At 35.5% G+C, this 24,069-nt stretch overlaps 3 protein-coding genes across 3 annotated transcripts; 2 read left to right on the forward strand and 1 right to left on the reverse strand.

The window, feature by feature from the left end:
- The first annotated feature begins 1,143 nt into the window (after window positions 1-1,143).
- Window positions 1,144-7,870, forward strand: LOC107759893 (heavy metal-associated isoprenylated plant protein 7). The gene is made up of 5 exons (XM_075246628.1): window positions 1,144-1,332; window positions 1,843-2,017; window positions 2,923-3,122; window positions 6,997-7,087; window positions 7,239-7,870. Exons 1-5 carry the CDS (start codon window positions 1,324-1,326, stop codon window positions 7,586-7,588), a joined length of 825 nt encoding a protein of 274 aa, XP_075102729.1. The 5' UTR covers window positions 1,144-1,323; the 3' UTR covers window positions 7,589-7,870.
- Window positions 7,871-9,909: 2,039 nt separating this feature from the next.
- Window positions 9,910-14,846, reverse strand: LOC107765998 (peptidyl-prolyl cis-trans isomerase FKBP16-3, chloroplastic). Its single transcript, XM_016584707.2, has 7 exons — window positions 14,712-14,846; window positions 14,288-14,589; window positions 12,435-12,518; window positions 11,978-12,027; window positions 11,219-11,267; window positions 10,574-10,648; window positions 9,910-10,226 (listed from the first exon to the last, which is right to left on the reverse strand). Exons 1-7 carry the CDS (start codon window positions 14,740-14,742, stop codon window positions 10,107-10,109), a joined length of 711 nt encoding a protein of 236 aa, XP_016440193.2. The 5' UTR covers window positions 14,743-14,846; the 3' UTR covers window positions 9,910-10,106.
- A 4,074-nt stretch (window positions 14,847-18,920) lies between these two features.
- Window positions 18,921-23,727, forward strand: LOC107765999 (uncharacterized). Its single transcript, XM_016584708.2, has 8 exons — window positions 18,921-19,116; window positions 19,536-19,624; window positions 20,245-20,308; window positions 20,892-20,969; window positions 22,738-22,814; window positions 22,910-22,976; window positions 23,050-23,157; window positions 23,460-23,727. The coding sequence occupies exons 1-8, from the start codon at window positions 19,045-19,047 to the stop codon at window positions 23,487-23,489; spliced, it is 585 nt and encodes a 194-aa protein (XP_016440194.1). The 5' UTR covers window positions 18,921-19,044; the 3' UTR covers window positions 23,490-23,727.
- The last annotated feature ends 342 nt before the right edge of the window (window positions 23,728-24,069 follow it).

Below are 24,069 nucleotides of genomic sequence, written 5' to 3' on the forward strand. Positions count from 1 at the left end.
AAACATATTATTTTTTTCTCATCCGATATTCGGTATATTATCTTTGGGGTCCAATTAATTCGGATTTGCAATATGCTACTATGGGAGGTAATGTGCTCCCCATCAAATGCAATTTTATTTCTAAGATTCGATCATCAGATTTGTAATTAAGGATGAATGGGTACTTATTGTTCCACGACAACATTTGGTTATAGGTTTTAAAACTTGCTAAAGGTTGGAAAGTGAAATAAAATGATTAATTCATTCTTGATTATAAATTGCTAACTCAACAATCTTAAACAATATCGTGATTATTATTTCATAGTACCTTGAGATATTGTTTAGTTCCAGAGAACACTAGACTTCACCTCATCTTCTAAATTACATAATCTCAAAGTATGTTAGCTTTACAAATTTGAATTTTATTTTAACGCCATCTATTATCTAAACTATTTAAAAATAACTAGAATTTCCAGCTCTTTTTCACTCTCTTAGGGGTTGTTTGGTATGATGGATAAGTAAAAATAATCTTGAGTTAAAAATTTAGTACCATCTTATTCCTTATTTGGTTACTAATCCTAGGATAAGCTATTCCAAGATTAAAAATATTAACTGTCAGAGGGTGGAATAATAATCTCATGATAAGTTATCACAGGATAAAACAATAAAATTGACAATCTCAAGATTAATACAACATATTAAACAATTAATAAAAAATAATACTAGGATAACTAATCTCAGTATAACTAATTCCAACGTAACTAATTCCAGCATAAGTTGCCTTCAAACCAAACAACCCCTTACTAGGTGATATTTGTTATATATACCGCGTACTTTTAACCTGTTTTAGATATCTTGAACTTCATTATTTTAAAATAAAAAAAGGAAATCAAACTAAAAGAAGTACAAAATTTAAATTCTTTTTTCAATAGATTATGTCAATTCAAACCACAACGTTCAATTTTCAAATACAGCAGTAATAGTTTCTATATCCAGTCAAAATGAAAAGGAACAAAGCACGTAAAACATGGTCTTAAAATGAACAGTACGTAAATGACTTGTAGTAAATGTGAAACACAAATTATAAGAAGCTGAGTCAGCAACAGGACCACTTTCTGTTGTAATCTGCAATTTAAACAATTCTATGTCAGATTTATTTACACTACTGTTACCTCTTCTTCTTCCTCTTCTTCTATTTAAATAAATGTGCCTCTTCCCCTTCTTATTTACAGAGAAATAACACAAATATATATTTCTAAAGAGGGATTTAGAGAGGTTTTAAAGAAGGCAAAAAGGAATAGCCTTTCATTTTCTCTGTCATTAATTTTAGGAGCTTTTGACTACATGGGTGAGGTATGTTCAAAACACTCAAACACATTCCACAATCTATAACTCAATCTAGTTTTGTTTTGGTTTTTCAATAATTTGTTGGTGTAGACATTGATAGGGTAAGGAGTCCTATTCTCTTATATTGAGGGTTTATAATTAGCAATGTTGCTCGTGTTTTTCGAAAATGTCGCCGTATGCGTGTAGGATTTTCCAAAGGAGTGTATTTTTTCAGAAAAAGTTCGTGCAACACACACACACACATATATATATATATATATATATATATATATATATATATATATATATATATATATAAATGAATGAATATCGAAATTTTAAATCTTGAAAATGAAGGTTTTTTTTGTAGGAACGTATCCTATTAAATGGACTCTAAGTGGTCCGAATCTGAGTAATTAATTAATTGGGTAGTGAATTCTGAATACTAGATAATTAAATAAAAAATTTATGACTTAATCAAGAGTGTGTATTTTTTTTAATTTAATTTTGCATGATGTTGAATTTTGATATTAAAAGGAGAACAAAGGGGAGGAGAAAAAGGAGGAGAAAAAAGAAGAAGAGAAGAAGGTAGAAGAAAAGAAAGAAGAAGAAAAGAAAGAAGATGAGGCTCCTCAAGAGATTGTGCTCAAAGTTGATATGCATTGTGAAGCTTGTGCCAGAAAAGTTGCCAGATCCCTCAAAGGTTTCCAAGGTATTACTTTGCCCGGAATTTTACATAAATAGTCGGTCGAATTTACTGGTCAATTTTTTTAGTTAACATATGTAGATTACACGCTAATTATATACGCATATAGACATATTATATACTCCGTATGAATTATACATGTAGTATACAATCGCCGATTATTTTTAATTTAAACGATTGGGTGAGCGATTATTTAGGTTAATTCTTTTGCTCAATTTTCTAAAATTATGAGAATTTATCCTAACAGCTAGTAAGATTAGACTAAAGACAAAATTGATCAATTTCTAATGTATAAAAATAAATTTGACTATTTTCCTTTTACTAATAATATAAGATTTTTGTATATTGTTATTTAAAAGGTAATAACGGATAATTGCTCATAATATGTGAATTAGTAGTCTGAATAATACAGTTAAATTTCTCTATAATTGCCTTGTTTATTACGTTATTTTTTGGCCGCTATAGTGAAGTATTGTTACAGTGAACATATATTATATATAACATAAAAAATTGGTTCTAAACAAAACTAGACTGTTGCAGTGAAATGATGTTATAGAATATACTTTTATAGAGATATGTCTATGTTAAATTGCATTAACGGTATAAAATTTCATTAGTGGATTTTTAAATCCTTTCTTTTTCTTTTGTTAATGACCTGTATAGTTTTTCTGCTTCTAGAATATAATATTTGATCAATCTCATATCTCATTATCACGTTGTTCAATTCAACTATTCATTAATTAATTCTTGAACTGTAAAGATAATAATTAAATAAAGCTTATAATATAGACCAAGACAACAACTTTATTGTAAAATTATAGTATTATTTTCTTTTTGTATTCATATGCTAAAAAGGCATGACTTTATAGAAGAGACTTAATAATTTTATATTTTATATGGTAAATAAACAGGAGTGGAGGAAGTAACGGCGGATTGTAAGGCGAGTAAAGTGGTGGTGAAAGGCAAGAATGCAGATCCTCTCAAAGTGTTCGAAAGAGTTAAAAAGAAAAGTGGTCGAAAAGTGGAACTTATTTCACCTTTGCCTAAGCCAACAGAAGATAAAAAAGATGAAAAGAAAGAGGAGCCGCCCAAAGAAGAGAAGAAAGAAGAGGTAAATAATTTAACTATGCTCATCCACCTATAAATTTTTTAAATACATTTAGATATTTAAACTTCTTAATTTTGACCGTACATTTAGATAAATCATTAAAAAAAGAAAATAAATTTATATATTTGAAAATCACTTAAAAACTGTGAATTACATTAATTAGTACTTCAAAATATTTAAAAAGTATATGAAATAATGGGGTCAAAATATAATTTGTTTGACTCTTGAAATTTGAGCATTGTTACATAAATTGAGTGTGAGAGAGTAGATACTTAATTTTTCACCGCTTCTAATTTAACTATTCTTTATAGATTGTTTAGATTGTTGTTACCTATTGTATTTTATCATATTAATATTTTAAATATGATGTTTGTTTTGGTTGTTACTTAATTTTTATATCTTATCGTTAAATTCGTCGTTACGTAACAACGAAGTGTGCCACTTTATGTAACGACCGATTTGGTGTGGTTGCATCGTTATTTTTTCATTTTTTCTCATCTCACCCTTCATTATTATTAAATAATTTTATTTTATCATTTATCCTACCTTTTTATATAATAAATTTACCCGAATCATAATATTTCTTTATAATATTGCAAGTTTATTTTTCATATTGTTGGTGCGTTGAAACAACAACAAACGATACATTCTATCCAAACATTGTATTCATCAAACGATACAGTTCAATACTATACAACACAATACTATACATTAAACAAGTTGTTAGGGGGATCGAAAAAGTTACTCTTTTAACATAAGAATCAAGATTAAGTTAATTTATTATCAAAAGTTATGGTTGGGATAAATAGGGTCCTTCCAATCTTGTATGTAGATATAAAAAGAATCTCTTTGATTATTCTTATCCACGAATCTGAATTAGTTTAGACTCTATTATGAATATTAAATAGTGAGAAACCAAAAAAATATATAATGATTTTTTTTATAAGAAAATAATACTAATCAAGATTCAGTGAATTCATAGGGCAACTGCAGCTTGTGACTGTAGTTTCCTTGCTGACGATGAAAGCAACATTACAAAAAATTTACAGTAAATTTAGCAAAAGGACAGTCTCTGAGCTACCCACTGGGGCACATTCTACAATGTGATTTACAGGATATATAGAGTTGTGGTGTAGAGAGATTCTACCCCACATTTGAGTTGGGTTCCCTAGCCATATCTGAAAATTTATATATTTAGTTATTTACTACTCCATTCATCTAAAGATTATCTTATAGCCCGGCAAACTTTTACAAAATCAATTTTGTTTTTTAAAAGCCCTTCTGAAAAAAATAAACTTAGAATTGGTCAAACACTAATTGCTTTTCTGAACTGTTTTTCAAATAAATTAGTCAAACAAAACTGCTTCTCACCCAAACACTTTTGAGGAAAAAAATACTTCTCAAAATAAACTTATTTTTGCAGCATGCCAAACAGGCTATTAGTTTGATTTGATAGAATCTTTAATAAAGAACATAAGACTTTTGAGATAGGTAATCTTAAATAAGTTATAACATTTGTGTGGATGTGCTTCTTATTAAATAAATATTGAATATTTTTAAACAAAGGGAGTGGTTTCCTCCGTAATTTATGCGGCAAAGATTGTAAAACTAAGTATGGCACAATAAATAATTCATAACATTCGTAAGACTATGTTAAAACTTTTCATAAAGAGTAGAATAAAAAGTGGGCGTTTGGACATAAGAATTATAAAATTTCGGGAAAAAGTGAAAAAAAATTCGAGTGAAAATGGTTTGAAAATTATAGTTATGTTTGGACATAAATATAATTTTGGGTTGTTTTTAAATTTTTGTGAATGATTTTAGTGAAATTTTTTTATAAATTTCAAAATTCTATTTTAAAGTGAAAATTGAAAATCTTATTGCAAAAAAGTGAAAATATTTTCGTGGCCAAACAAGTTAAAAATATAATTTAAATTATTTTTAAATATAGAAAACTATAATTCTTCTTGGAATGGATTAATAAAAAATAAAAATATCGCCATATTACCTTTTTGGAAAGAACTGTGGCTGGCCAGCCTGACACTCTGCAATATTACCATATCGTATCTTGAAATGGGGCCTAAGAGGGATTCACGGGACTGGCATTCAATACTTTGTACTTTTCTGCTAGTAATTACTACTAATAAAATAACAATCCCAAGACAGCAACTTAAGATTTTCACCTCAGAAGGAAAGGCAAGAAGATGACAGGAAAAACCTGCTTAGGAAATGATAAGATTTCATGTGATCAAGTTTTAATTTACTGGAAAAATTGTCTTGACCTTTACTGGCTTTTGCGGGCCGCAAAGGCGATACCAGAATTTGAAGTTTATGGGTTCAAGATTATAGTTCGTTTAAGCTATTGAATTCTAAATTAATAATTTGTATTTATTTAAGGGAGTTTTAAGACAAATAAATAGTTTAAATCAAAGTTACTGGATTCGGTCGAACCCGTATTTGACATACTAGCTCCACCCCTAGGGGAGGTGATGGTATCATACCCTCTGATTTAATGGCACTTAAACAATGGTGAAGCTAAAATTTCGTAAAAGATGTTTAAGTAGGTGTTTGGATATAAGAATTGTAAAATTTTGGAAAAAGTAAAAATGGTATATGAAAATTAGAGTTGTGTTTGGACATGAATATAATTTTGGGCAGTTCTTGAATTTTTGTGAGCGATGAAGTGAAAATTTTAAAAATTAGCTTTTTGGAGTTTTTCAAATTTTCGAAAAATTTCGAAATTCATCTTCAAGTGAAAATCAAAAAAATACTGATTTCGAATGAAAGAAAAAAAAATTAATAATTTTTTATGGCCAAACAGGCCTTAAGACTTAAGGGTGTATATAATTTTCTATATGCCTAACACAATTTTCTGTTTAAGGGTGTTTAATGGATCATCCTTTGAGTCTATGTGGCTCCGCCACTTTACTGGATAATGCTAATAACTATTTATCAAGATTGGGTTATAGTAATTCCTCGCGGCACTATTAATTTTATTGGCATACTATGAATTTACATGGTGAATTATGATCAGTAAGAATTCATATAATCGAACTCCGACTCAGTTTGGACTGAGATATAGTAGTTATTATTGCATTTGTAGTATTCATCTGCATTTTATTTTAGAAGTGTACATCATAGTTGCTCTGTCTTGCCATGGAATATAGACTTGCAATTTGTCTATACACACTTTTATGTACACAACGAGCTCTTTTATTTTTGAATGAGTAATGTAGGCCTACATCTTTAGAAAATACTACAAGTAATATAATTGTGAAAGATTGCCTATTTATATGTAGGTACTGTTTTAAGAATTTGGATTTTGTAAACAGTAAGACTTGAGAATTGTTATAAATTTAAGCAATAGCAAGTTTTGCATATAGCAAATAGACTATTTATACAGCAACGATTATTGACAAGGCCATATTGACCAAGTAATATTTGGGGCATCTTTAATTTCTCGTTGAAACTATATATTTCCTTTGAAGGGAGCCTCTAGTAAAGTTATTGTCACTAGGAGGTCACGGGTTCGAGCCGTGAAAATAACCTTTTGCAAAAATACAGGGTAAGACTGCGTGCAATAGACTCTTATGGTCCGGTCTTTCTCCGGCCCCTCGCATAACGGGAGCTTAGTGCACGGGTAAAGTTGCTGCCATATGACCGGGAGGTCACGAGATTGAGATGTGAAAACAGCCTCTTGCAGAAATGCAGGATAAGGTTGCGCACAATAGACCCTTGTGGTCCGACCCTTCCCAACCCTCGTATAACAGGGAGCTTAGTGCACCATACTGTCCTTTTTATTCCTTTTTTCACAATATAACTAGTCACTCATTAGATGAAATTAACATGAAAATGTCGTATGTTTTTCACATGACAGCCTCCGCCGGTCATAACGGTTAAGTTGAGCGTTCAGATGCATTGTGATGCATGTGCTCAGGCATTGCAGAAACGAATTCGGAAAATTCAAGGTATCATATGGTTGCCATATTTTACAATCCACATATCTAATGTATTATCGTGCATTATTACTGTAACGAACTTGAAGGCTGACAGCCAACGTAAAACTAGTCAATTCAAGATGAATCTTCACATTGTAACGAACTTGAAAATGTATTGCAGGAGTTGAATCTGTTACGACAGATCTTGGAAACAATCAAGTTGTAGTAAAAGGAGTCGTTGATCCAGAAAAGTTAGTGAGTGACGTGTACAAGAGAACCGGGAAGCAAGCTATAGTAGTGAAGGAGGAAGAGAAGAAGGAAGAAGAGAAGAAAGAGGAAGAGAAAAAGGAGAAAGAAGAAGAAAAGAAAGGAAATGATCAAGAAGAAAGCAAAGGAGAAGATGATAAAACAACAACAGAAATCAAGAAAAGTGAATATTTGCATCCAAAGGACTATATCTATATGGAGTATGCTAATTATCCCCCTCAGATTTTCAGTGATGAAAATCCTCATGCTTGCTCTGTCATGTAACATTTTCGGTTACTCTTCATCAGTGGCGAAGTCAGAAATTCTGACAACGAGATCCAAAAAAAAACGAACCCCCCCCCCCCCCAAACCCCATTTTTAGTCTTCATGTCCAATTTTCCATATGCTCTAGTCTAGTGTTATATATGCTAGTAATAAAGATTTGGCAGTTTGAGAGATTGATCTCTTCATCTTTTTTAATAATTATGGGTTCTGGTGCTAAGGTGTAAAACAAGATGTATATACTTCAAACTTTTGAGTTTAATCAGAAGATGATTATGGTGTTAATGTTTAGCCCTTCCCATTTGAAAGTTTACAACTTTTGCCATCTTTTCAAAATGATCTTATTAGCGACAAAGAGGAAACGGTCAGGTTTTGATGACTGATGCTTCTATTTAATAAGTGTAATCATATTTTGAACCATCCTTTAGGTTTTCCGAGTCGACGTCCTTTCGAAAACAGGCTCTTTACCTGCACAAGATAGAGATAATATTTATATATATACTATTCTTCTCAAACCCCACTTGTAGAAATCTACTGAATATGTTGTTGTTGTTACTTTAGGCAGAGTTTCGCAACTAGAATTACAAGGATTTTGTCACAAAATTGTTCAGTATTTTAAGTCAACGAGTATAGTGTACTCCTTAAAGTTGGAATAAAGATACAGTTTAGCAAAAAGGACAGCTAAATATATAGTATATTGGAAACAGTCTGTCCACCTTCATGAGTCAGAAGTAAAGTCTGCGTACATATTATCCTTCCCGAACCTCACTCGTGAAATTCTATTGGGTTTGTTGTTATTGTTTTGGAGAGCTAAAATATATGATTATGTATTTATGTACTATGCAATTTGTCGTATCAAAGGGAGTGATGTGCCTGCACCCCCTTATGCTGCTTTTGTCATTATTTTCAAGTTGCAGAAATGTGTCTCACTACCCATTGGAAAATGTCCCCACATTTTCACAAATTCAAGTCCAAATCTATCAGTTTCAGCTTGAACGAGAATAAGGATAAAAGATGCCCTCCGTGGTCCATTCAGGTCAATAGACAACCTTCGCCTGAAAATTAAGTTAGGTAAATAGGTTAAGTTTAAGTGTATTTATATACTATATGTTATCTTTTTAGAAACAGAGTTAGAATTTTAAATTTGTGGGTTCTAGATCTTAAAAGGATCGACTTCAAGTGTTAATAATTTGATTTAAATTTAATATTTGTAAATATTTAATGAATTTTAACACAAATATACTATTTGAATAAAAACTATTAAGTTGAGCAGAGCCGTTACGGCTCTCTAGTTCTGTCCTGATCCCTTTGACGCTGTGTATTTTTAGCCTTGGTTTTTTCCCCTTATGAACCACAAGCCTGACTTCTAACAATCCGTGTAGCTTTTTCTTGTTTCCTTGTTTCCTTTTTTCTTATAACCATGGTGTCCGGGCTAGCTTGTGCGCACCTCGACTAATTCCACAGGATACCTGCTATCTCCCATCAGCATAGATACTGGGTAACTTTGTCCAACGAACTTGGACAAATAAGAAGAAATCACCTGGTATTTTTGCCTTTGGATTTGAACATGAAACCTCATGGTTCTCAACCCACTTCATTGACCACTAGGCCACACACTTTGTTTCTTTAAGTTGCAAGTTATTGTAGCTCGAATATTTAATTTTTATACCGTTAGGGGTCATTTGGTTCCTGAGATTTGGTGGGATAAAGTGGTATAGAATTTGGGATTAAATTTATCCCATGTTTGGTTTGAGGCATTAATTAAACACGGTATAAAATTATACCACAAATTGGGATTAAATTATCCCATCTCCTAGGTGGATAACTAATAAAGATATGAAATGACCAGATTATCCTTCTTCCCTTTTCACTGCAACCTTTCTGAGGCTTAATCAGATTCTGCATTTTTGAGGACTTGATTTCCCGTGCACAGCTAGTGTTGAGGCTTCTCTTTGTCATTCTAATATGCACTGTTATTATCTTGATTCAGAACCGTTATCATCTTGATTCTAGTTTACATGTGTGTAGTGAACGATTTTCTAAACCACTAAAATATTCAAGGTTAAAATTGGAAACAAAAATTTATCCAGCTTTAAAACAAACACATATTTTGAATTATATATTGCATATCCCATTTTTTATCCAATGTACCAAACGAAGTATATAGCACTAAATAATCCCGGTATTATTAATCCCAGGACAACCTTATCCACAAACCAAACAACCCCTTAGTGCAAAAAACTTGAACTCTTAAAATAAAAGCAGTCTAGATGTGACCAGTTTGGCAAAATGGTTTTCCTATTTTCCACATAGAAGAAACTAGGAAGGAACAAAATACTAGGGGGTGATATTTAACATTTCTTTGTCATGTCTATACTCATGTATGCTTTATGAGCACATCACAAGAACTGTATACAGCTAACTGAGCAAATGAGCATATAATGATCAAAGAAATGTAATTAAATGAGCCTTTCCTCAGCTTTATAGATACATGCCAAGGGGAAAACAATACAAAAAATGATCACTCTTCGTCGTATTCAAGGCCTGGTATGTACTCCAAACTCACGTCGAATATCACTGGGCTATTAGGAGCCACTCTTGGCCTTCCAGGAGCCGATGTCAGACCTTTTGGAAACGCCAACTATTCAACAGAAATACGAGACTTAGGCTGTAATAGAACTTCATTAATCTGGACTATTTCAAGCCAATTGCCAAGAATACAGTAAGAAGTGAGAGTAAAAAAGAGAGAGTTGTAAGCTATTGACAAGAATGCAGTAACAGATGCGTATTATTTTTCTTTCTTTATGCAAAATGTAATTATCTTTTAACTCTGCTTATTGATTTTATAATTATCTTTTTCACATTTGCACAATGTAATTTTCATGCTGACCGAATTTTGGGTGCACGATGGGTGGGGAGCTTATTATCTACTTGAAGAATCAGACTTGCTGTCTGTAGAATGAGAAATTCAAAAGGCAGAGAACTTACAGATCCAGGTATGTAGATTCGACGTTTTCCTCCCACTTTCATGCTCAGGATCCCTTCGTCAAGTCCTTTGATTACCTACTTTAGCCATTGAAATTAGTCATGTATGAACTACCAAAGTATGAGACTTAATTCATTTAACCAAAATATAGAGCACTAGTATTACATATAATTTTAAAGCTTGAAATCCATCTTGCGCAGAGTATTTAATTTGGAATACTATCAACAATAGCAACAAACCGAGTGGAATCCCACAAATGGGGTCTGAGGAGGGTAGTGTGTACGCAAACCTAACCCCTACCTTGTGAAGGTAGATAAGCTGTTTCCGATAGACAGCCCTAGCAATTCGGACTACTATCGTTCTTTAGAAATAAAATTGTTAGGAGAACCAATTGTTAAGTTTTTCCAATTAAATGACTGTCTCTATTTTTCAGGAAAAGTGCAGCTGCTGCACACAAAAAGCTGAAGTTCAGTAACTTCTAGACAACTTCGGCAAAAGTTAAAATACCAAAAGAGCTAACAGTTGTAGCTGGAAGAACAGTAGCTACTAAACAAAGTTTACATAATTTTTAAGTTACTCTTCACCTCCTATTACTGTTACTGCAGTCGTGAAATCATAAATTTTCATGAACATTTACTGAATATTACCTGGCCAGCACCCACACGGAAAATGTAAAGTTGACCTTTCTCCAAGGAGCTGTTAATTCAAAAATCAAGATATGTTGTCAGAGTTAGATTTTTGGAGAAATTCAGAATCATAGATCTTATCTATCCTGAATGCAACAACAATAACCCAGTGTATTCCCACAAGTGGGGTCTGGAAAGGGTAGGATGTACACAGCCTTACCCCTACCCTGGAAAGGCAGAGAGGCGGTTTTCGATAGACTCTCAGCTAAAGTATCTATCCTAGATGCAGAATAGGAATTAATGTGTGTTTTGAAGGAAAGGATAAAAAGACTTCTAAGAAGAGAAATCGAAGTTACTTTTATAATGTATGACATCATGAGGAAAGGACAAGAATAACTTCTCAACTTTTTCTCCATCATGTTCAAATAAGGAACAAACTTAAAGGAGATACTATAAGGAAAAGAAACCTTCCCATTTCTCTCTTTTCTCCTGGAAGCTATTTATTACTTTGAGATTTTAGTCCTTACGTTTTTCTTCGGAGGATCTTTACTATGCTATTTCGCTGCCTAACAGTACAATATGTGCCCCCTTATAACTATGGCATGATGCATGAGCACATACAATCATCTGGCGTCACAACATCATCACCTTACTATGAAAAAGCATAACCATTCATATGCTTCACTGGAAACAATTTCCAGATGTCCAAAAAAGTTGAAAGCATGTATATAATTTTGTAAAATGATCAGCAACCAATCAAAATAGGTGTAATGTAATGACCTGTCAAAAATTTGTCCCGAGGGAACCATGGCAACACAATTTGCAGCCACCTGTTATCATGAAACAAAACTTGACCTCATCAAAATAATCAATAGAATAAAATTTTGAATGGAACTTACATGAATGAAGGAGCCAGATATCTTTTGTTCCATATGTGATAATTCAAAATCTATCTCACTCTCTCTCTCTCTCTCTCTCTCTCTCTCTCTCTCTCTCTCTCTCTCTCTCTCTCTCTCTCTCTCTCTCTCTCTCTCTCAATTCTTGGCATGCTCTTTTTCCTCAATGCTCTTCAAGTTATTCGATAAAGGACAACTTCGTCATTTGCGAAAATGAAGCAGCATAATGTAACTGGCTTTACCATTAATCGCAAAATGACTAAGATAATCAGCTAGTTTAGTGAATAATTCCTCTTTCACTTTTACATAAGAATCCGAGTAGCAGACATCGGGATAGATACCTGGAAACCAACAGGGGGACTAGGGCCTCCACCAACTTTGATGTCCTTGTACTGCAAGCCTGACTCGGTTGTTACCATAGGAACCTTCACTTATAAAAAGAATCTACCATTAGTGGGATTATCCTCAAGTTTCTGAGAACAAAGGATATTGTTCACTAATCTTTTGAATCACGCAACCTTTGACTATACATATCCTTCAGAAATCAAAGATAGCCTCCTAAGTTGATGGATTCCAACTAGAAACAATGTATCTTAGAGAAAGAAGATGGTAATGAAGCTATTTCAGTTCCATTGGTACACCATTTTGCATTAGTTTGGCAGATGGCAAGCACTAAATGAGTAAGACAAAGCAATGCATCAAATTGAATTTATGGCAAATTAGGGCGTATTCAGCCATGATTCATGAGTAAACTCAATCTTAAATCTAAAGGTATAAGCATAACATCAACTCTACATATATTTCAGGTCAACATGTCATGTCTTTGTTTAAGTTTATGCCTTGTCCATTTAAGGATAATTTGACCAAAAGGTGAAAATTTAAGGGTGAAAATTCCTGGAAGGAAAATGTATAAGGGATTTGCCACAGGTAAACATGTTTCCTTAGCGGCTGTTAAGAGCTAGTATTACCAAATAAGCTGGTGTTAGGGAAATTGAATCCAGGCTATCACTGGCAAAGACCAGGATTTTAATAGCAGATAAACACATCCAAATCAGCAAAAGTCAACTATTTACTATTAAGACAGATGCCATTTGTAGTTACATCTGTAATTTCCTTCAAACGATCTCAAATCCATCCTAAATTATATTACACACTTTTATTTTAGGACATCCCAAAGCATTTGATATCATTCCATTCATAATATTATCTTATACAATTTTCACAACTTTCAACATTTCCAAGTCATTTAACTGTTCAAATATTAAACATGTGATGATGCGTGCTCTATTCAAGTAATTTTATTAGTCATTGGTTTAGCTCAAACTTCCTTCCTGCATGTGCTATATAACAGTATATTTTAAGAAATTAACATCTTAAATTACTCATTCACTCAAATACCGTTATATAAGTTGTGATGGAACTCGGGAGGAGTAGAAAATTGACCCCAACCACTACTCCTCCATTGCATATTATGTATTTACTATTTTCTTATTGGTCAGTTTCAAAATGAATAACATATAAGTTATGATAGAACTCGGGAGGAGTAGAAAATTGACCACAACCACTACTCCTCCATTGCATATTATGTATTTCTATTTTCTTATTAATCCGTTTCAAAATGAATAACATATAAGTTATCATGGAACTCGGGAGGAGTAGAAAATCGACCACAACCACTACTCCTCCATTGCATATTGTGTATTACTATTTTCTTAGTAGTCCGTTTCAAAATGAATAACATATAAGTTATGACTCGGGAGGAGCAGAAAATTGACCGCAACCACTACTCCTCCATTGTATATTATGTATTACTATTTTCTTAGTAGTCCGTTTCAAAATGAATAACATATAAGTTATGACTCGGGAGGAGCAGAAAATTGACCGCAACCACTACTCCTCCATTGTATATTATGTATTACTATTTTCTTATTAGTCCGTTTCAAAATGAATAACACATCTCCATATTTAGAAATAATTTAACTTTTAACTTCTAATTTTAGCCTTAATGATATACTTTTATAACCATATAAATGATCTCATGACACGTTTAAGACCAAAAATTTCAGAAGTCTTTGTTTCTTTCTTATTCTCCGTTAGCAATCAAACTACGCCGCACAAATTGAAACAGAGGGAGTAAATAAATGAAAATGAAGTAAGAGTAGAAATGAGAGGGAGCTAAATAACCTCACCATACATTTTCAAGCTCTTTCTCACATGTGGCATCACACAATTTTGGTTTTTCCTCTGGTGGCAAACCAGCTGCCTCTGCATTAGAGGATGAACCCACCAAAAAACTAGAAACACCACAAAACCCCATCTCAATTAATAAGTCTCTGCGCTTAATTAAGTTGTACCCTTCTGCATCTTCAACAGTACCCTCCCATTTCCCTTGTGCCCGCAATTGTAAACACCATTTCCTCGTAACTCCACTTTGAATTTGGCTCCTGGAAATTGTTGGATGATGATTCTTGGACCAACTTTTAGAAAAGACTAAACCTTTATATACAAGAAAATAATATCATAATGAGTTTAAAAAAACTGGAAAAGCAAATGTGCTAGAGAATTGAATTATAGAAAAAGAGATAAATTAATATTATGAAGTTTTTTTTTAAGCTTACCGAGTGGAAGTAGAAGAGATGTGGAGGCCATAGTTGGGATAATCCTAGTTGGCCTTTCAGCAATCTGTTATCAGTTGCTAGTAAAGACAGAGTGGGTGGATGATAATGAAATAAAAGCAGAAAAATGATAAAAATGACTCCTTACGTTATTGATAATAGTTCCCGCAACTATATCCCTTAGCATTTTAATCCCTTAAGTTTGCTAAAAGTGAGCATATTTAGTCCCATCAAAGTCAAACATTTATCAATCTACGGCCATTAAACTTAACGAGACTTGTGAAAAAAAGATTCGGGAGAATGACATTGTATAGAACTCTAAAAATAATAGTCGAAAAAAAATATATTTTTTGTAGACATATATATTTTTGTATGCTATATATAAAAAATAAATAAATGCTATATCGTAGGGCGCGTCCTCGGGATCATCCCCACACCCAGATTCGTTCAGGGAAGGCCAGCCTTTGAGCCATGTTTTCCTCCGCCTTGGCATTTTCAATCTCGACCTCAACATTGAAGCCCTAAGCACTGACATCCTCGAGAGCTTCCCTCTGAGCCTGCCATTTAGCATGTTCAACTATGATCTTGGCCTTGGCCTGATTGACCTCAACATCGATCTTGAATTGGGACACTTTAGCATCAGCTCTTTTATTGGCCTCGATCACCTCAGATCTGGCCACTTCGAGTTCATCAGCCAAGCTTGCTTTATCGAAAATAGCCAAATCTAACCGATGTTGAAGCTCCTTAATCCTCTCGGTCAGCACCGAGGCATTTTCTTTCGCAGCTCGAAGTCGGGCCTCAGACAATTCCAACTGAGCTTGAACGACTTCCTTTTTCGAGGCGAGGATATCCATATTCATTTTGAATTCTTCCGCCTCGGCCAGTAGCCCATCTACCTGCGAATTGAGCCGACCGATCTGCTTGATCCTCTACTGAACCTGCAGAATTGGATCATTAGTAGTTATCTCCAATTCATCTTCAATATCATGAAAAATTCGGAATACCTGCTCAGCTATCTCCTCGTGCTCTTCCCGAACCGCTGTCAAATCTGCTCGAAGTTTCTCACTAAGAAGTTTGTAGGAGTCACTCTTCTCAGTGAGGTTCCGAACTTCAACCCCATACTCCTCCCGAATTCGGAGGAAAGACTCATGATGCAACACTGAGACCTACAAAGATGGGAAAATATGTTAGAATTATCTACCACCCTATGTATAAAAAAAAATAGCAAAGATACCATCAAAATTACCCGATTCAGAGCATGTTGGGCATCGCTGAAAAGACAAGCGAGCCCTACCGCATTCATCACGATTTGGTCCTCTTCGGTCACCAATGACCGAAGGTAACTAGCAATCCCCACATATGGAGAGAAAACTCTGACATCCTCCGGGACAGAAAGCACTATCTTCCGCTTACGATCGGGATTGGCGCTCGAAGCCGGGAATCGATCCACCAATTTTGGGCCCGATGAAGACCCAACAACACCCGGCCATGGCGTTTTCTTCGGTATCAGCAACACACCGAACCCGACAATATCCTCCGATGCAGAAGACTCGAGCCCGTCCAGAAAGTCGTGGATACCAGTCGACTCATGAATACACTCGTAAGGTCTACCCTCCAGCATGTTAGCCTCACAGATCATGACATCCGAAATCTGAGGAGATCCAGTAATGTCAAATATCCCGAGCTCATCCCTCAAGATATCTTCCGCTGCCCGAGAAGTCCTGCCTTCGGTCTCCCTTTCGACCACCTCATCTCGGGACATAACAGAATCAATTTTTCCCTGTTCGGGAATTACGGCTAGAACCCCCTTATTAACCTCCGCCGATTCGGAGGATTGTTGTATCACAGCATTGGCCCGCACACAGGCTAACTCCTCATATTCTTCTTCGGGCTCGTCCCTTGATCAGCGGATTGAGTCCAAAGGCATGATATCGAAGCCCCCTTGGTCTTGCAAGTTCTCTTCACCGATTTTTTCTTTTCCAAGACCAGGGAACTCGGTGCGTCTTTTATTTTCTTCTTTTTAATATGCTTCGGGGCAGGGACCTCTTCATCACCAGATGGGGACCCAATGACAACATTTTTCCCAAGTCCTACAAAGGAAAAGAGGAGGGTAAGTGAGTGAAGAAGATCGAACTACAAACAAACTAAGAAAGAGGCTTACCATGACTACAGGCCTTCCACCGACCCTTTGATAATTCCACTCAAGCGCGCTCAGAGTACGGTCTCTGCATCACAAGACCTTCAACCCATTGTTTAAGGTCCGAAATCGGTTTCGGCATCCGAGCCATGGTTGTAACAGAAAAGAAAAAGTGGATCAAGAACATGAAAGGCAGTCACAAAATAAAAAGCTCGAAGAGAAGTAAGTACTCACGGTTCATATTCCATTTCTCAGGAAACGACATGTCATCGGCAGAGATCAGGTCCGAGGTTTTGACTCGAACAAATCGGCCCATCCAACCTCGATCACGAATCTCGTCTATACTCGAGAAGGACGCTTTAGTGGCTCGATGAGCTAGCTTAATTAACCCTCCTCGATAGAGTCGGGGACTATAAAGGTGCATAAGGTGATCGAGGGTGAAAAGACACCCCTCGATTTTGCTTGAGAAGAATCACTATTCTCCAAAACGAAGGGTGGATTTGGCCAAGGGTCACGTTGTATCTTTTGCAAAAAGCGACGATGACAAGGTCTAATGGACCCAACGTGAAATGATATGTATAAACACTTAAGAACCCTTCCACGTGGGTAGTAATTAATTCTTCGGGCGATGGGACTATCGCATGCTTATCGCCCCAGTTGCATTCCTGTTCTACTTTGTCGAGAATTTTCTCGGTTATTGAACATTGGTACCTCAAGATCGGCTTACATTGGCCCGATATCGAAAAAGGTTTTTCAACCTTAAAATCAATAACAGTTGAGCACCCTACCGGAACGAACTCCTCGGGGAGGGGCTCCACCGCATCCTCGTCCCTGACAGGTCGTGATGAAGAAACGACCTTTTTTTGCGGCACTATTTTAGAGATTTTCGCCATTAATGAATAAAGGAAGAGAGAATTGGGGTTGTATGCGATGTAAATATATGAAGCAAAGGGATTTGCTGTAGAAGATACAAGAGTAGAGAAGAAGCTTTTAAGTGAAAAGTTTGGATGTGGATGAGAGTTTGAATATTTATAGGCTTGATGGTGACAGTTTAGAACCAGTAGTAGCCGACCAGCGACTGACAAACATTTAATGTCTTGATAACTAGACCGACGGGATGTTTTTAACGTACGTCATAATCGGGCTCGACGCTGACATCATTATCCACCAAGTCGAAATTCGAAAATTCATATCGTATCTCGTTATCTTCTTTCCGAGAAATGAGGGGACTACCCGTATACGGTCAAAACCGAATCTGCCCTTCTTATGACTAATCGAGATTGGAACATGATGGTCCAAGGTTCATCATTGTAATATCGAGCCATGATGTGAAGATAGATTGTCAAGATCGAGCCCAGAGACCGATCAATATCGAGACCGACCAAGATCGAGCTCAAAACCTAGAGACCGATCAATACCGAGACCAACTAAGGTCGAGATCAAGCCAAGGGACCGATCAATGCCGAGACTGATCAAGCTCGAGTCAAGGTCGAGCTCGAGACTCAAAGACCGATCAAGATCAAGATTGGGCCAAGGAATAACAAAGCCGTTATAGCTGCACTAAGGAAGAGAATCTTGGCGGAAATCAAGGAAAAACTAATTAATTAATCTATCATGGGATCCCCACTATATATTTTTAATTATATCCAAAGTAGGATTCCTCCATTATATTATGAGTGGCTATCATTTGTAAAAAAGGGGAGGGGGATACATTCATACACTCTCACATTCAGAGATTATTGAGATTTACATAACATCTAGCAAATATTATTATTTTTTGGGCTTTCGATATTGATTCATCTTCTTCGTTTATCAATCATCCTCTACTCAACTTGGGTCTGTATTCATTCCTTTCTACAGTCAATATTCGATATATCTCTATTTATTTTTCCAATTTGTACCAAGTTATACCACGTATACTTAGAATTACGTATAAATTCAACTCTATTCATTTTTCGGGTAAACAATTAAATATTTGACGGTGACCAAAAAGCTATCTTTTACAAATTTAAAGGACTAAAATTTGCTCAGGAATATATTTAAGTAACTATGTTAGAGCTACCCGAAACATATGGACCAATTTTGTCATTTTCCTTCGGTCTTCCTTTCCAATTTTCCAATGAATAACGAAATCTGAGTACCTAAAGAACAGTACACACACTAGATACAGAGCGATCTGGGAAGAACCGAAGGAAGAAAATGATAGGAGTAGGGAAGATCAAGCAGTACACAAATGTCTTAGAAAGACCCCTCAGTAAGGGCAAACAAGAGGTAACTTCTTCTTTCTCTTTTCAAGTTTACATCTTTATATCATTATAGACCTAGTAATCAGTTCAAGAAAAAAAAAGGGGATTCTTTTTTCATTATAGACCTTATTAACTTAGACCTATGTTACCAATTCCAAATGGGTTTCGAGCTTGGGGGTTCAATTGAATCCCCTTTGTCGTATAATTATGCTATGCAAATTGAAAAAAAATGTATTTTTTGCTAATATATAAATAATTGTATCCCCTTAGCATAACGAAAAATTATACTTCGTGCAATGGTAAAGGGGCTCAGAAATTACTTTTGATCACGTGTCCAAATAAGTGTTACATTCTTGTATTCTTTTAAATCCCCTTGTAAGAATTTCTGACTTCGCCACCGGGGGAAGATATACTTACAGGCTGGTGATTGAGTTCCTTTTGCAGGTCAGTTTGAGTGGTTTTGCTTTCTTGTTTTCGGAGCTTGTTCAGTACAATCAGACCCAAGTAGACAACATTACTGAATTAGAGCGAAGGTGACTTCTTAATTCATATTACCCCATTTCAAGATCTCTATATTCATTTGCCCTTGAAATTAGAGGGAAAATGACTTGTATGTCTGTGAAAACTTAGAGAACTACTAGTATTGGAATGGACTCGAATGGGGAGAAATGGTTATTGAGGATTCATATGCTAACTATCTTTTAAGTGCTTAAGAGTCATCTCCATACTATTAGTTTCAAATGAAAGGAAGTATCACCTTGAGAGTAAGGATTAGCTATTTTAACTAATTGTACGCCATGATTGATACCTTTACATCCATTGTTTTGAAATATTTCCTTATCAAAGGAATAAATTTGCCGTTTTTGCTTACACATCTACTCGTGGATGGGACCGTTGGTGTTTTATACTTGACGGATGATCTGATCAATTAGTGAAAAGAAAGGAGGTTGAATATGTTTTTCTGCCCTTTTATTTTTGAGATAGTGTTTGTGGGAAGGTTTTGCCACTGCCACAAATTTTTACTTTTTTTGTGAGCGCAGTCTTGAACTTGAGCTTAAACTTTTGTGCCCTTTTAAGTTAGAAATAGATTTTTTTGGTAAGGTTGTATTTGTGAAAGCATTCTTGTGGATGTTAAATTTTTTTTCGGAAATAGGTTAGAGGATGCTGGCTTTGCTGTTGGAGCACGGATTTTGGAACTCCTCTGCCATAGAGAAAAGGTATGAAACTTCAATTGCAATTTCCACCCTAATATTTTTCTTTGCTTCTTCACTTCGAGAAACTCCATGTCTGGATGCAGCCAGTAAACCTTGACTAACAAATAATTCCCTAGGCAAGTATTTCCATTTAATCAGTGTCCATTACATGGAAATCTGCACTAGCATATTTACATACAGTAATGTTGAACATAATCATGTTTATGACTTGAACTTGTTCCTGAATCCTGATACGGGAAGACATGTTTTTCGACCATTATCGTCTGATTCTGACACTTTAGACTGGGAAACTCTTAGAGGAGAATATGATGACTACCTGTTCACTGAGCCACATCCTTATCCTAACTCATTCCCCAATAAAAATTCAGAATTTGGACAAAATCAAGAATAGACTTAGAGGAGCTAGCTCTATTGCTGCTCTCAGTGCTGCTTTACTTGGTGAAGAATGCAATATTACATCAAATCAGATAAAGTTACTTTCTATGTTTGAGCAAGCAAATAATGATGGCCATTTGTAGTACGATTTGGCAAGCTTTATTTTCAAAGTGGACACAGTAATTGCTCTAATTTCTTCATTATGCTGCAGGGAAACAGAAGGGAGACACGACTACTGGGTATACTCTCGTTTGTGCACAGCACAGTATGGAAGGTTTTGTTTGGGAAGGTCAACTTCTTTTTCTTCTTTCTGTCTTCCCCTTTTTTTGCTTGAACAACTTTCTCATCTCTTTTAGAATCTATTAATTTGTTTTCTTCTGGGGGGAATGTGCTTAAGATTTCTCTTGTTGTATCGATATTTGTGTTTATGTTTGGTTTTAGGCAGTGGGGGTGGGGATGACTGGAAACCTTTTCATTACAAATGGAGAAAACTTGATCATTTGGAAGATTGAGTTCTTATACTTATGGGAGCAAGCGCTCTATCTTTATGCATGTTATTTCAAGTAACTCAATTAGTAGCAAGCGTGGAAAACTTCAGTCTATGTTTAACCACTTTCTCAACTGCTTCAGATGTGCTACGCATAGCATGTGAACATTGCGGTCCATCTTTTCTTCATACTAGTTCTGTTAACATGGAATGCCAATAGGCTCTGTGGATATGATGCTATGTGGTACTTCAGTATGCCATAGAGCTTTTACTAGGATACATCAGTATACTGTGAGAGAGATTACACGAGTGAAGTCACAAGAAAGAGAAACTTCTTTATAAGGAAGTGTAATGGGGTTGATATTTGATAATAGTTGTTTTCCTGTGACCTTAAATTAAGCGCCTTTTTTAGGGCAGCATATTTATCATTTGTGAAAATGTGGTTGGAGCTACGTTTCACTAGTTTATGGAGCAATCACAGGTCTATGTCATTCTTGCGTGGAACTAATAACTGTCCAGCATTGAGCTTACAAGGAGATATTAGAAAGCTTGAAACTAAACTGTAGGACTAATACTTTTCTCTTTATACAAATTAGGCAACTATGCCTCCATCCTAGACGAGTTGGGGCCGGCTTTATGAATCCTTTTACTGTGGGAAAATTCAACTTGGAGGTTGTGTGCATGTGTCCTTTCTCACTCAATGGATGCTTCTTGATACATAAAACGTTTTTTTTCTAGAAAATAGGGAAGGGAATGGAAGGTTTTCATTATGCTTGGTTTGGGTGGAAGAAGAGGAAAGAAAATGAACAACAACAACTACTACTACTAGCCTCAGTTCCAAACAAGTTGGGAAGAGGAAAGAAAATGAAGAGAGGAGATATGCTGCTTGATGTTATCTCTTCTACTTCCTCATTACAGGAAATGTGCCGCTTTGTTAAAAGCTCAAATGGTATCAGAAATATTTGCATATTGATTAGAAGCAAGTGCTTTTCCTTTGTGAATGTATAGGTTCAAAGGCTCCCTATCTCGCCCACTAACACAACATTTTACTTTTTCTTTTCCAGAACAACCTTTATTGTCTAGAATAATTTCTTATAGTCATGCTTAGTTGAGTTAGTTTATTACTCTTAGAATCTATTATAGGTCCCTGTGATCGTGATAAGTCTCTCTGTCTTTTGTTTAAGTTATTCATAGTTGTCTCCATGTGACCTACATGTCTGGGGTTCGGGCCGTGAAAGCAACCGCTAATGCTTGTGGCACGGCCCTTCCCTGGACCCTGCGTTAATGCAGGGTGCCTTATGCATCGGGCTGCCCTTTTATAGCTTCCTCGCAAGATAATCTTATGACCCACCTAAAATTTGTAATCAAATTTTCTTTTCAGCGAATTCGCTGACGTGTTCTAGCTTTTCTCAGTTGTTTCCTTAATGCATGCTCCGTTTGATTGAGTGGCATCATTGCTTTTGGAATCAAGCTCCTCTAGCCTAACTTTTACTTTCCGTATCCAAGTTATTCTGCCGATGAATTGTTGGAGGTTTGGATTAGGTGAAACATTTTGGCTTTTGTATACCAGGTTGCTGACTCACTTGAGAAAGGCACTGAACATGAAGATGAATATATGATTAGTGAGAAGGAGCTCCTTGTCAACAGGTGATTTTTACTGAACCCATTATAAATGCTTCCGATTATCTACTTGCTGGACGAAGTCTTATATATAATTTTTTTAATATGCATTTGCATTTTAGATTCATTTCAATTCCAAAAGATATGGGTGCATTCAACTGCGGAGCTTTTGTTGCGGGTATTGTAAGGGTAAGAACATTATCGGCTTTGCTTCATCTACCATATCTGAGAGCTATTATTTATTTTCTTTTTCTTCTTGAAGGGAGTTCTGGAAAATGCAGGTTTCCCAGCTGTTGTGACAGCTCATTTCGTCCCTGTGGAGGGGCAGCAGCGACCACGAACAACAATTTTGATAAAATTTGCTGAAGAGGTAAATCAGTTTTATTTGATCTTTCTGTTCAACTTTACTAGTTGGCTGCTCTACAGATTTTTGAAGTGTCGCGTTCACAATTACCTATTTCTTTACTTGACTATAATGTTAGTCATTTTAGCGTGAAGTCAAAGTTGGGTCAGTTGTAAAATGGCCGTCTGCTATGGTAACCTAAGATTGAAGATGTAGGACTCCTATTTATCCTCAATCCCCCCCACCCCCTCAAAAAAAGTCAGAAAACTAGGACTAGATTCTTGGAAAAGCTTACGAGCGTTTCGACACTGATGCTACTGCCTGTACAGGTACTAAGAAGGGAAGCAAGACTAGGCTGATGTTTATTTGTCATCATATTTGGTGCAAAAATCTCGAATGACATTATGATGAGATGACAAATGAAAATTCTCATTTCTATCCTAAGAAGATCCAATGCCAGTTATGGCATTATTTGCTATAGTAGATTTGTTTAACACATTCTGAGATTCACAGCAAGCATTTTTCTTTTTGGTGTAAAATATTGCAATTTAAACTGTGATTTCTGGAAATTACATGTTGACGAGCTGTTGGTGGAAAGTTTTGGCCTAAGTTCGAGTTGGAGAGGTCATTGTTGTTTTAGCTTTGTAAATATTTTATATTGGCTGGAAAAATTTGTTTTGCTACATTATCACTTATCAACTTTCAAGCAAGTATTATGCACCCAAGGGTGTAACCTAGTGGTCAATAAAGTGGGTTGAGAACCATAAGGTCTCAAGTTTAGTTCTCATCGGACGGCCGGACGCAAAAACACTAGGTGATTTTTTCTAATATGTCCTAGCCTTGATGAACAGAGTTACCCGGTGCCTGTGTTGGTGGTAGTAATAAGGTACCCGTAAAATTAGTCGAGGTGTCGTGCAAGTTGGTTCGTGAAGAACTATT

This window comes from Nicotiana tabacum, chromosome 23 (genome assembly GCF_000715075.1).
Source record: "Nicotiana tabacum cultivar K326 chromosome 23, ASM71507v2, whole genome shotgun sequence".
Lineage (NCBI taxonomy): Eukaryota > Viridiplantae > Streptophyta > Magnoliopsida > Solanales > Solanaceae > Nicotiana > Nicotiana tabacum.